Genomic DNA, 12471 nt, shown 5'->3' with positions numbered 1-12471 from the left:
TCCCATGCATGCAGACCTGTACTGTATATTGTATAATCCAATGCTGTGGTTTTGCACCGTGTCTGCTAAAGGGCATACACCTCGTCTTTTTTTCCCACATACCCAAATACACACAACTACCAGTCCCCCATAGAACTTGTCCAGCGGTCATGCGACTGCAGTGACCCGAGCAGTAAAAGGTACTAAAAAAAACCCAAAAATATATCTCTAAAGTGTGCTATAGGTTTACCTGTAATCACCTTTGCCTCATCATCTGAAGTGTTTGTCACTGCTCTGCGTGTACTGTTATTGTGGCTTTGCAGATTCAAACAGTGGTGATGAGTGAAGGCAACCGTAATCAGGTAGTGGCAGTATTTTTAGAAATGCGCTGAAATTTTGTGTTTAAATTATTCTCAGTGCATCATTTGGTCACAGTCTATAGCGTTAACGGGACAGTGAGTAAAAACTATATTGCATTAGACAATGTGTAGCGTCACACAACACACTGCAGATTGTTACCAGAACAGGTGTGGCAGTTTGACAGATCTGGCAGGATTGAGGTGAACTTAAAGGAATAGTTCCACACTTGGAAAACTTGCTCATGCTCTTGCCTATTATTGATTGGCTGACACCACCCCTGTGTCATTGTTTTTTTTTTTTTTGCTTTTTTAAGTATAAAGCTCAGCACAAAGACTGGAAAAAGAGGTTGCCTCACTCGAAGTAAGAAAAATATGCCTACTAGCACCACTAAAGCTCACAAAGTAACACATAATACCACTGTTTAAAATGTTCAAAGACAGAAAAGAAAAAAAAGGAATAAAACAAACTAGAGGAGTGTTTTTTTGTTCCATCAACAACTGATTTCAGGACGACTAAATAACACAAGCTTCATATTTTAGTGTGGACTGTGGAATCAGTCGTCTTTTCAAACTCTCTGCAAACTGGCAAGTCATTTCCCAAAATGTGAAACTATTTCTTTCGTTTAATTTTACGTGCATGACATCAAAATGATTTTTTCTGCCATGTGCCTGCGAAAATCATAACTCTATGCATAGTTCTATGGGAGGGATTCAGGTTTAAAACTTGGATTCCACTATTAAGTTTCTCAGCTTTTGCTCTCATTTTTGTTGCTTGAGCAGTTTGCTCAAATAAAAAAAATGAAAAGAAATAAAAAGAAAACAACAAAAACAAGGGTAACTTCTTATTAATTGTACATGTAGTCACCAGTACATTCTAAACTCTGCTAAACTGGAAGAAGAGAAACTAGAAGAGTGACCCAGTTTGGTTCATAAATTGCACTCGGCCCAAGTATAGAACACGCTCTCGTATATATATATACATATATATATATATATATATAATTCTTAGCATTATTATTGAGAATCTATTGTGATGTCATATCTATTATTTATACTATCAAAACAAGGCTAATCACAATACTGGAAAATCAGCTACCTCTATGAAACAAGGACATCAACAGCTCCGAAAGTAGAAAAAGACACACTCACTCTACTAAACTCACAACTGTTCTCAATGCTCACATATACATTAAATGGATTTTTGCCCTCTTGATGAACAAAGACCTCTGAAAGGAATGTAAAAGAGAAACACTGGCCAAGGAAAATGAAGACATGTCAGATTTTTTTCTTCATAAATAAACTCTAGCTACTCAGCTGAGCTCTAAAGAGTTAGTGCTTGAGTTTTATGGCTTTAGTTTTATCTTATTCGTTTATCTTGTATACATGTACACGTATTGTATAATAAACACAGCAAAAGAGACACAGCCGTGAAGTATTTCAGGTCATTTAAATAGAAGAAAAAAGTAAAAACTTCCAAGTAAAGAAGAGACAAAAAGGGATTCCAAGTCATTCGCGTTCACTGGAATGGAACTATTTGTCTTTTGGCCCCAGGAAATGTATTTTCTATAAAGATATGATCCAACAGACATCTTTCTTGGTCAGTGCTGGCAGAAAACTGACTCCTACAATCCACCTACAAATTGCACATTTATTCAGCCTTTTCTAATAAGTTATTTCAGAATCACACTGCGTCAAATCTGCTATTAGAAACTGCTTATATCTTAGACTTGGAGATCCCCTTTCCCAAACATTAAAAACCCTAAATACATTTTTTGAAATAAAAAAAAAAAAGCAATAGCAATTAAAATTCAGAAATGTGTCAAATATTGGCCTTCAGAAAGGTGCTGAAACAAAACAGATGGCAGATAAAAATAAAAATAAAAATTCTGATCACACAGAATTAGATAGCAAGCATGCGGCTACATTTTCATCCTACATGAACTCACACACAGTACTGGACGACACACTTGCTTAAGAATTTCAGGCGTGGAAAGGATCTTATTAGTAATATTATTCTAATATCTGTATGACATTCTCTCCAGTGACCCTCATGGAAAATAAATACACATTTGTTTCATTTTAGAAAATATACAGTGCATCTTTTTTCCCTTCGTCGTGTTATTAAAATGACAAATGACACCCATTTACGTACACGAGATATTTTTGCTTCGTCTCTAAAACATGCTCTTATGTACAGTATTTTGTATAAACATGCAGTATCAACGTGTATGAACTATGTATATAGGCAAAACTACACACCAATGGGTTGCTTGATTGCTTCCGTGTTGCCTTTTCTTTAGTGTTGTTTTCGTTAACTGAAGAAAAGAATGATGGGACGTGAAAAACTCAACTCCTGTCAAAGTTTGAAAGAAAAACCTATGATTTCCAACATTCATTAAATTCCCAAAAAGCTGTGGTAATGTCTAAAAAGCCGACCGCATTTACTTTACATTGACTTATATTGCACACAGTTAATGGGTAGCTTTTGCCGTTGGTGCTTTCAGACAGCAGGATTTGCTTTTTTTTGTATGTTTTTAAAAAAAATTTATTCATAGCTAGCTCAGCAAGGAAGTTTATTGGGGTCCAAACACTCTACACATATCAGGAGCCTTTTCTGCTTTATTCAGACCTGATGAGTTTGGGCTTTGTTCATTCCCAATATTTCTCTTGAACAGAATATTAATATACAAATATAGAGAGCCAAACTTGTATAGCCAAAATATGCACAATATCATATCATTCTTAGACATCTGTGTTGGGCTTGTCAAGCTGAGGACTGTGGGTATCTCATGTATGATTCAAGCTGCAGGAGACCAGGACTGTAGAAGTTTTTAGACCACAGAAACTTAAAAAAAAGTATTTTTAAGATGTGCCCTGGTTCAGTTTATAGATTTGGACAAAATAAGCTAAAAGGATTTAAAATATCTGCATTTTTAATTTTCAGCAGGACTTTTTACTTTAAATTATTTTTTTACACGACATTTTGGCTCTCTGTACTGGACCTAAAACATTCTGTTAAGAAACGCATTAAACTGAAGGATCTCTCTGTTATTATCAGGTTCATTTATATGAGGAGACCCGTTTGGCATGCCACATGGTGCCACAGAAAAAATTCAATCTCACAACATTTTATCACAGAAAAACTACACAGATCAAAGAACAGTTTTACCACAGAACAGAAAAATACCCGATAGTGCAATTATATTCAACAGTTTGGTAAGCTGTGTATAAAATACACATGGATCAGTGCCTTCTTCCAGACCACACCCTCGCAATCAAGTGAGAAATATAATATCCAAACAATTAAAACGCATACGCAAAAAGCCGAGGCAAAAAAAAAAGCAACAAAAACAACAACAACAAAAAAAGTCAATCACTGTCTTGCTGTCTGTTTGTTTTTCTTTATTACAGCTAGCAGTAACTACTAACGTAAATGATTAAAGCTCTGGTTTCTAAGTGTACTTAAATGTAAGATTTTGATTTAAAGTGCTTAAGGAACAAAAATGTTTGAAGTCAAATAGAAAAAAAGGAACTGAGATAAAAGGAAAAAGAGATTAAAAAAACAGGGGAAAGAAAGAAATGAAGAGAACAACACTGCTAACTGGAAGGCGTCCCTGGTAGTTGAAAATTGCTTATTTTGTTACTTGGAAGGCTTGTCTCCTTTATGACTGTAAGACGGTTATAGGGATTCCTTTGAAGTAAAACCCTTGTGTCAAGTCCATGACTAATGGCAGTAGCACTGAACAAGTGAGATACAGAATCAGAGGCGTTGGGAGGGGAGGTGGTAGACTGCAGGCGGTAATCGACACCTTGTAAATATCATGTCATTGGTGCTTGGAATCAGTCTTTGTTGTACCTGCTCTGATATTTCCACGCTTGTTGTTCCGATGACAGATGCAGCCTTTTTGCACGGTGGAAAAAAAAATATACACAAATACCCTTTTTTTACTCCAAATCCATTATTCCCTCCCTCTCCCCTGACACACCACTTTAAGGATAAACTAACACTACTCGTGAGCCTTGGGTCACTCAAAAAGATCTTGAATTGAATATTTTTCTCGTCTACTTGAGTATCAGAATAATAATAACCCGTTTAGAAAAAAAGGCATGGAGTTTCACTTTCCTCTCAGTTTTCCTGAGACGATGGGCGGAAGGGTAACTAATCAAAACGGCAGTGTGTTTGTGGGTAACTGGATATGTGTCTATCCCTACTTTGCTACCCACCTCTAGGAATGTACTTTAAACTAACAGAATCATCTAGTATGATAACTGGCAGGTGTGGAACATGGTGCACAATACACCTAAGGAATGAACCTGCTTGTGTTATTTCTCTATCATATGGCAGTATAAAGCATTTTATTATTAAGCTCTATTCTAAGCAACATGTGTCACTAAAGGGAAAAGATAAGAAGTACAATATGAGTGAATGTTGTATGTTTTATCCCCTCTATGACCAGATTCCCATATAGCACTCTTACCCTTCTTCATATTCTACTATGTATTCTTATAATATAATGGAACCACAACCCCAATACAAAAATAGATCTAAAGGAAATCAACGGAGCATCTGTCCATCCTGTAACTTATCTTCTTTTTTTAGTGGCATGATTTTATATAACATGATGCTTTTTTTAAACTACTCCCTTCATGTCAAATGGTATCAGTGGATCTTTTGAAGGGTGGCAGTGGGGAAGGAAGGAGGAGAAGGAAAAAAATGTGGAGAGGGGAGCAGATGTGCAGTTGGGGTGTTTGTCTGGAATATACACTGGGAAATGATGGGAAATGCATGGGTGGGTAGGTGTGGAGATGGTGTAGGTGGGTTTACTTCTTGGCATTCAGGGCTGCGAGAGTGGCATCCACCTCTTCCTCTGGCTGCAGTGGATGCCACTGGGCAATGGGGCGACGGGGGTTGGCCAGCATGTCGGACCAGTGTTTCAGCCCAGCCCCTGTGGACTTGCTTCCTACCAAGATCTTCCCAATGGCATCATTCTTGCCAATCTTGTCGTAATCCAGCACTGTGATCACAGCTAGGATTTTCTGGGAGAGCAGGAAGAAAGGTTTACAAAATCTGAAGTGGACTGTAGAAATCTGACGTTACTGAAAGATATTTTAATTGGTTACTGGTGTCAGAAGCCTGGGGAGTGTTTATGCTTTCTGCAAAGTATGAGCAATGCTTAGTGTATAGCGTCCTACACACCACAGAAAGTCATCATATACAATGTTTTTGGTGCTAAAGTACATATAACTTCTATTTTATAACACACAGCAACATGTGACAGTCATGAAAAGAACATTTTCATCATAGAGTCACATGACAACTTTCTTTTTCACATGATAAAAATATGTTTACATGGTCAGTGGTCCCTTTGGTCACAAGTGATAATAAATGGGTGTTAGTGTGGTGGTTTTCATTGTTTGAATAAAGTTAGATGAGAATATTGAAATCACTCTTATGTCTGTACATGAAATATAAGATGTCTAGTACCTCCAAAGCTCACTAATCATCACACCGATCCCACTTCTTGTGTACTCTACTTCACAACTACAAGTACCATCATAAATTTCATGAAAGACCTGAAAATTAGAAAGCCTGTGTACACAGGTGGATTTACATACTCACTTAACTGGAAAATACCACATCATGTTCTCATAAAATAAAAGACAATTTGGGATAGTGACAATTTCATATAAATATAACTGCCACACAGTCGTTCGTGGTATGCTTGATCACAGATTACTTGATAGACAAAATTTATATAACGCTCGTTAAACAGCATGTGTTGACAGGATGCAGTGTTCATTGGCGTAACTTTGTGCTGAACATTGACGGGGTGGGGGTGGGGTAAATTCCCAGATCCCTGGGTAAATTCCCAGATGATTAAACATGCAACTATTTTGCTGGTAATACCTGAAATGAGTAAAGAAAATCAACAGCCTTTTTATGCAAGATAATTCATAATTTTATTGGGGGGGTTACATTGGTTGGGTCTAAATATTGGGGGGGTCATAACCCCCCTAACCCCCCTGGAAATTACGCCCCTGGCAATGTTACTCTTTCTGCACCTACTAAACGTTAAAGATTTGACAGGACTATTCCGCATCCTTACCTGCATTTGCTCAAGAGGGATCTCAAAGCTGAATGACTCATTGTAATAAGGATTCAAAGTGTTCTTTTTCACTGTCGTCTTCTTCTTCTTCAGCCTCTTTCCATTCTGCAAAAGGTTGATTTTCACATATGGATCTGAAAACAAAAACAGAGGAAAATCACGATAGAGGCTGACAGAAATCCCTCGCACATGCACGCTTTAGTCGCACTGCTTTAATGCACCAACAGATGGGGCCAACGCTGAACCCAGAAGACGTGAGGGTTGCTGCATGGTGACTACTGCAGCATCAGCACGTGAGCAGAGCAGAACCGACCTAATGGCTGTGCTCACATGCTTTCTCCTCCACACAATGCAGTTTGCTACACCTAAATGTCTCTTTGCTCCAAAGAAATTAATAAGGAATAAAATATTTAAGCTTAGTACAGTACATATATGTATATATAAATAAATAAATAAATATATATATAGAGGAGCCCACCTGACAATCCACCCACATCCATTTTCTTGAGGTTCTTGGCCTCCAGAATACAGATGGTGAGTTTGCCAGCAGTGGGGACATAACGCAGGGAGATGCAAATGTCACCCAGCTTCTCCGGCTGTGAGGACGAGGCAGGAGGAGAGAAAGTTAAAGCAGATCTGAAGCAGAACCTTTTCTTTGCACAAATACAGAAACGGTGTCATTTATATAACATTTTAAGTAAGCATATTCATTAACAATAATTCCTGCTGCCATTACTTTATTTTTAATACTATCTATATAGCTGATGTATCCAAAGTTAATAACATATCAGCAAGAAATAATTCCAGTGGAAAAGAAGCTCTGTAGCGTCACAGCATACATTACTGCTGAGACATAGGAAGAAATACAGAAATGAAATTGTAGCTATGCTATACTGGTTGAAGGAGAACAAAAAGGGAAAGACCAAACTCTTGAATGAGCTGCACAAGAATCCCAGAGGGAAAAAAGTATTTTGTTTTAATTTATGCTTAAAGTGGACTTTTATTAAAGAGCTTTCTTAGAATAGCCTTTTAAAGAGGCACCTGTGTGGACATACAGCAGGTTTTTAAAGAGTGATATCAGCAGTGTGATAGAGGTAGTAACACTCTTCTTACCTCTTCTTGATCTGCACTGTCCAGGTCTCTCCACTCCTCAATTGGCTTTGCCAAGTCAAGGGTGTTCATGGGTATTTTAATCTCTCCAATGACGTCATGCTTAGAGAAGCGATCAAAGTCATAAACGGACATTACCAGAGTCTTTCCTCCCATCTCTTGGAATGGTATCTGAAAGATAACAACCCATTTACCTATTTTACTAATTTAAGTTTAATTCAGCCGGTAGCAATGAGCACACATTTCTAACGGTTTATGACAAAAGATACTTGATGTATAAAGATCAGATAAATCTAGATCAGACCAGTATTGGCTGTTGCCCCTGGCCTGGAGCTCAGAATTGTCTAGCTTCATAACATGCTGCTTCAGCACAGCTGCCTGTCCCTGACTTTGACAAAGTAAAGCTGAGTTGTTTTCACAGAGCTGTGTCAGCACGCAAAGTGCACCAGAGGTGGCCCTCTCCTTTAATTTGATTCTCTACCATATTCTCCTTGTCAGACACCTTCAGTGTGTCTGCTGTTTTTCATCACTGTTGAAAAGAAATAAGAAACATAGTACCTGCTCAGCTCTAGAGGACAGAAGAGGGAAATTAGAGGAGAAGCTGACTCTTATCAGGACCTGTCCACACATCAAATGACTTGACATTCATGTTGTTTTACTAAGTAATTAATAAAGGCCATTTAGCTTTTGCTAGTAACTTACCTTAAAGGTAAAGGTCTCATTGAATACAGGATTCAGTGTTTTCTTGTGAACCTTTGTGTCAAACTTTTTCTTCTTGTCTGGGAGGACAAAGACTTTCACGTAGGGATCTGAGGTGCCACCGCTGTCCATGGAGAGGAGATCAGCGGCTTGCAGGATTCCCACAGTCAACTAGGGAATAAGAAGTTATGCAGTTAAGGCAGGAAAGGTTGAACTAAAACTAAAAACCCAATTTTGGTTTCATTTTTATTTTGGCAAATCAACTAAGAACTACTACACCAGAAGATGTGCTAAAAAGAACATTTAGCATGTGATGCTTCACACATTAGTAACTACTCACAGGGTCTGCTTTGAGTTCATTTTGACAAGAAAATGTCAAATAAACTACTCAAGCACTTGCCTTGTTCTCTTGGAAGTCATAATCAATTGAGTACTGCAGCTTCCCTAACTTTTCCTTCTCCTTCACTTCCTCTTCTTTTTCATCCCCAGTCAGTCCAGGTTCCACATCATCTTCTTCATCATCGTCATCCTGCGGTTTCTGCAATGACAGAAGGGGGGACGGTGGCAGAAAAAGGAGTGAGATGACGGTTCAGCGGAGCCATCTGTGCTGAACACCAAACCTTGGGTATCAGCAGTCGGGTTAGTCACAGCACCTACCTGCCACTTACCCCCGTGTTACTAGTGCAATCTGCTCATCGATGACCACGGTTGCAACCTGACTTGATTTCACTATTTCTTGGGTGACACCATTTGCTGTTTTTCTTTTTTTTTTGTTTTCATGAGCGCTACGAGTCTTTTAAATCTGCATAAATCAAAGGCAGGGAACTACAAACTGTTGTACAAGTGTTGTTTCAATAGAAGTGTATGTTACGTAAAAGACTGAGAAAGAGGGGCAGAGAGAGATTGAGATTAAGGAGAGAAACAACAGAATAAAAGCAAATAGAAAAGGAGTGAACGAAAAAAACAGGAACAACTTACATTGCAATGCAATCTAGTACAACAGCTCTGCTAAACCCTTGGAAGGTCTCAATTTCACTTCTTAAAGTCACTGTAAAATCTCAAATTAATATGACTCACTTGTGTAGCTACCAGTAATAGTGATATTACAAGGAGTGGACAAAAAAACAGAAACAGAGCGGGGAAGAGGACTTTTACTTTGAAGGAACAGCATCACACAGGTAGCTGCACAAATCCCAAACATGACTCATTTCAAATGAGTCATGTTAAGTTGTTTAAAAAGTCTGAAAAATTGTGATGGCGTATCCCACACAGAGTAACGCTGTATCAGCAACGAAGAGCCAATGTCAAAAGCAAGCACGTTAAAGGATATCATGGGATGCTTTTCAAAAACAAGTTAACATTTATTACAGAGCTGCTGCATTATTGCATTGCAGTGCTAGGTGTCCTTGCTATTTAGTTGGCTCCGTGTACAGTGTTTCCAACAGAGGCTGAGTGTCCTCACTGAGTGAATGTGAAGGACAGCGCTATCAGGCGTAGATGTGATTTGATCAAAGCACTGACGCAGTACTTACTGACACTTCTTGAAAAGCTCTCAAACTTGCTCAAACCGCGGTGATATTGGCAGTCTGGCAATCAGTTTACTGTAAGCCAGACTATATTAATGTCTGGCATCTATCTCCTCCTGACAACCTTAAATCCCATTAATGTGTTTACATTGATATTGTTGTTATGACTTTGCTTCAATTACTGTACTCTGGGCTGACTGCTGTAACTAAGTGAATGATTGAAAGATTTCATAATTTATTCCAGAGTCCAGATTTTCGAGCTGATGCAAATTATTGTCCCACTTAATCACACGCCAGAACAACATTCAGCAGCTTACTGACATTTAACTGCTCCTGAGATAATCAGGGCATGATGAAGAAGATAATTCAAATCTTCTGTTATCGTGCATCTTGCTTTTACATTACACCCAGTGACTCTTCAGGGTCCCATATCTTTAGAGGCGGTCACGACTAATCTAGCAAGAGCAATTTGCTAAGATATGAATCTTAAAGTAAACTTTCATTTTGCTATAAGATACTGGGTAATCTCTCAGCGTGGCCTCCTTTTCTACGGCTCCCCTCCTGAAAAAACACTGACGTCTTCGTGAGATCCAGCTACTTACTGATCTGGAAAAGGAACAGGGCATCCACACAGATAATGCACTACCGCGCACACTCGCTGCACAGCATACTGAACCCCACCATACCCACACGCACGCACGTCCTTAGATGCATACAGCGGCATGTTAGGACCATTCTAAGGGGTACATGATAACTTGAGAATTGGGAGAAAATTCTGTGATTTGTAGAACTGTGCAAAACACTTGAGCCATCCCTCATTTCTTTATATTTTACTTCCAAGGAGTCAGTGTTTCTTGTAATCTTTAAAGTGGTCTTGAGCAATAATTTCCCAGGCATTCTGAGAGCCTTGCAAAGTTTTTCTTTGGATAATTGCTGCCAGTCCAGTCTTTAAACCTGATCATTTTCAGAGGACTGTTTTCTTTTTTGTTTATTAAGCTATTTAACACTGAAGTATGAATCATTTAAGCATAAGAAATACACTTAACACAAGGAATGAACCAGTGTTGTGTCTACACATAACAGACAACTTAACAAAGAACCAATTTTGTCTTGTATCTTTAGGGACTTTGTTACAAGGAGGAAGTTGCAACATCTATTTCTTAAGTTGAGTCTACAAAAAACATAACAGTTTCATAGGCATAAAATAGCATTTTGCACCAACAGGTTATACCCAAAAAGCTATTATCCAAAAACTTGGAATATATCAGGATGGTATGTAGCATTATGCCTGTGGCAGACTGACGACCTGTCCAGCGTGTACCCTCCCTCTCGCCCTAAGACAGCTGGGATAGGCTAAAGCCCCCCCGCGACCCTGACAAGGATAAGTGGAAGAGAATGGATGGATGGATGGTATGTGGTATGACCTTTAGAAATGTGACGAAACTGGACAAGTGGAGAACAAAAGAAGACGTGGCAGGCCTAAAAAAACAGTCTAGCGCAGATCAACCGTATCTGAAAGTCAAGTTCTTAAGAATCAAACTGTGAAATTTCTGAATCATGGATGTTTGAAAATAGCTCAATGCACCTATTTCCCAACTTTCAAAAAAAGGTGGCTCAAGACTTTTGCACAGCACTATAAGTCGTAAAGTTGATTCAATTTTTATGTTAAACAGGAAAAAATGTTCCTGTCAGGGAACCACATCGCCCTGCTCTCCAAGGCTGGAGCGACCTCACCACGCCACATATGTGTAGACATCATATTATTGTGATTATGAGACAAAATTTCTAATCTAAAAAGTTTCTAATCCGGACGCTAAAATTCATTTAATTTTCTCTACTGCAGCCAGCACGTACGGAAGGAGCAGGAGCATTGACCCAACCTTGCAAACTGAAGCTAAGTGGAGGGTTTTTAACCCAAAAAATAAATCTTTTTGTACATTATGGACATAATCTCGTACTTAGAGTATTTTTCCCTCAAAATATTACACTCCATACCCTGGCTCTAAAGTTTTTTATTTTATTTTACCTAGAACGGCCCGAAAATGCTGTTGAACATGCAGACTTACATGCATGCTTCACACCCCCACTCACCCATCTCCCCCCCACACACACACACACACACACACACACACACACACACACACACACGCACAACCAAATACACTCACATTCTCACACAGTGTCCTACGTGGCATTCTGTATCTTTATTGTTGTAAATGCTTTTCATTCAAGCATGCCAGGCCACACAATGCAGGATCCAAGATTATTTCTGATGGTAAATGTAAATGGTTTATCTTGTGATGTCTTAAGTGTGGTAAAGGTTATGCGTTGATGTTTCATTTAAACGTCGAGGCCCCCAAAAATCTATATTAATGTCTCGAGTGAAATGTACACATCCACTGAGGGATCATGCTGAGAATTAGCAGTTCCTCTCGAACTTTCAGAGGGGGTTCAAAGATAAAGAAATGGTACGTCTGAATGAATGCCCTTTCAACTCCATGGGTTGAAATGTAAGCTCAGTACTGAGTTTTTATTAAGCAGAATGTGTACTAAAGCAGCCGGTTGACTCGTGCGGCATTAGGTTTGGATCGACTAAAATCAGGCTTTTGCATTTGACTGAAGATGTGGGCAAACATTCTGGCCCACCATTTCTCTTCAATGGCACCCAAGTGCTTCGGGGAGAGAGAGGGG

At 38.8% G+C, this 12471-nt stretch overlaps 1 protein-coding gene across 4 annotated transcripts in view; it reads right to left on the bottom strand.

Moving 5' to 3' along the window:
• Positions 1 to 130: 130 nt before the first annotated feature.
• The window catches only part of LOC146645344 (synaptotagmin-2-like), a 70685-nt gene continuing 58344 nt past the window's right edge, over positions 131 to 12471 (bottom strand). For 3 of the 4 annotated variants that reach the window (XM_085395027.1, XM_085395026.1, XM_085395028.1), the window contains 6 exons: positions 8655 to 8792; positions 8258 to 8425; positions 7559 to 7726; positions 6924 to 7041; positions 6446 to 6579; positions 131 to 5375 (listed from right to left, as the gene is read on the bottom strand). In XM_085395027.1, the coding sequence (XP_085251153.1) occupies positions 5160 to 5375; positions 6446 to 6579; positions 6924 to 7041; positions 7559 to 7726; positions 8258 to 8425; positions 8655 to 8792 (942 nt within the window). In that variant the 3' untranslated portion in view covers positions 131 to 5159. The remainder of the gene's footprint in view (positions 5376 to 6445; positions 6580 to 6923; positions 7042 to 7558; positions 7727 to 8257; positions 8426 to 8654; positions 8793 to 12471) is intronic. The other variant, XM_085395030.1, reaches the window with a different exon arrangement.

The sequence above is a fragment of the Rhamphochromis longiceps genome, linkage group LG20 (assembly GCF_057381845.1).
Source record: "Rhamphochromis longiceps isolate RC_006_pf linkage group LG20, R_longiceps_female_GT1.1, whole genome shotgun sequence".
Taxonomy (NCBI): Eukaryota; Metazoa; Chordata; class Actinopteri; order Cichliformes; family Cichlidae; genus Rhamphochromis; species Rhamphochromis longiceps.
The sequence above is the reverse complement of the archived record's forward strand: the minus strand, read 5'-3'. Positions and strand labels throughout refer to the sequence as shown.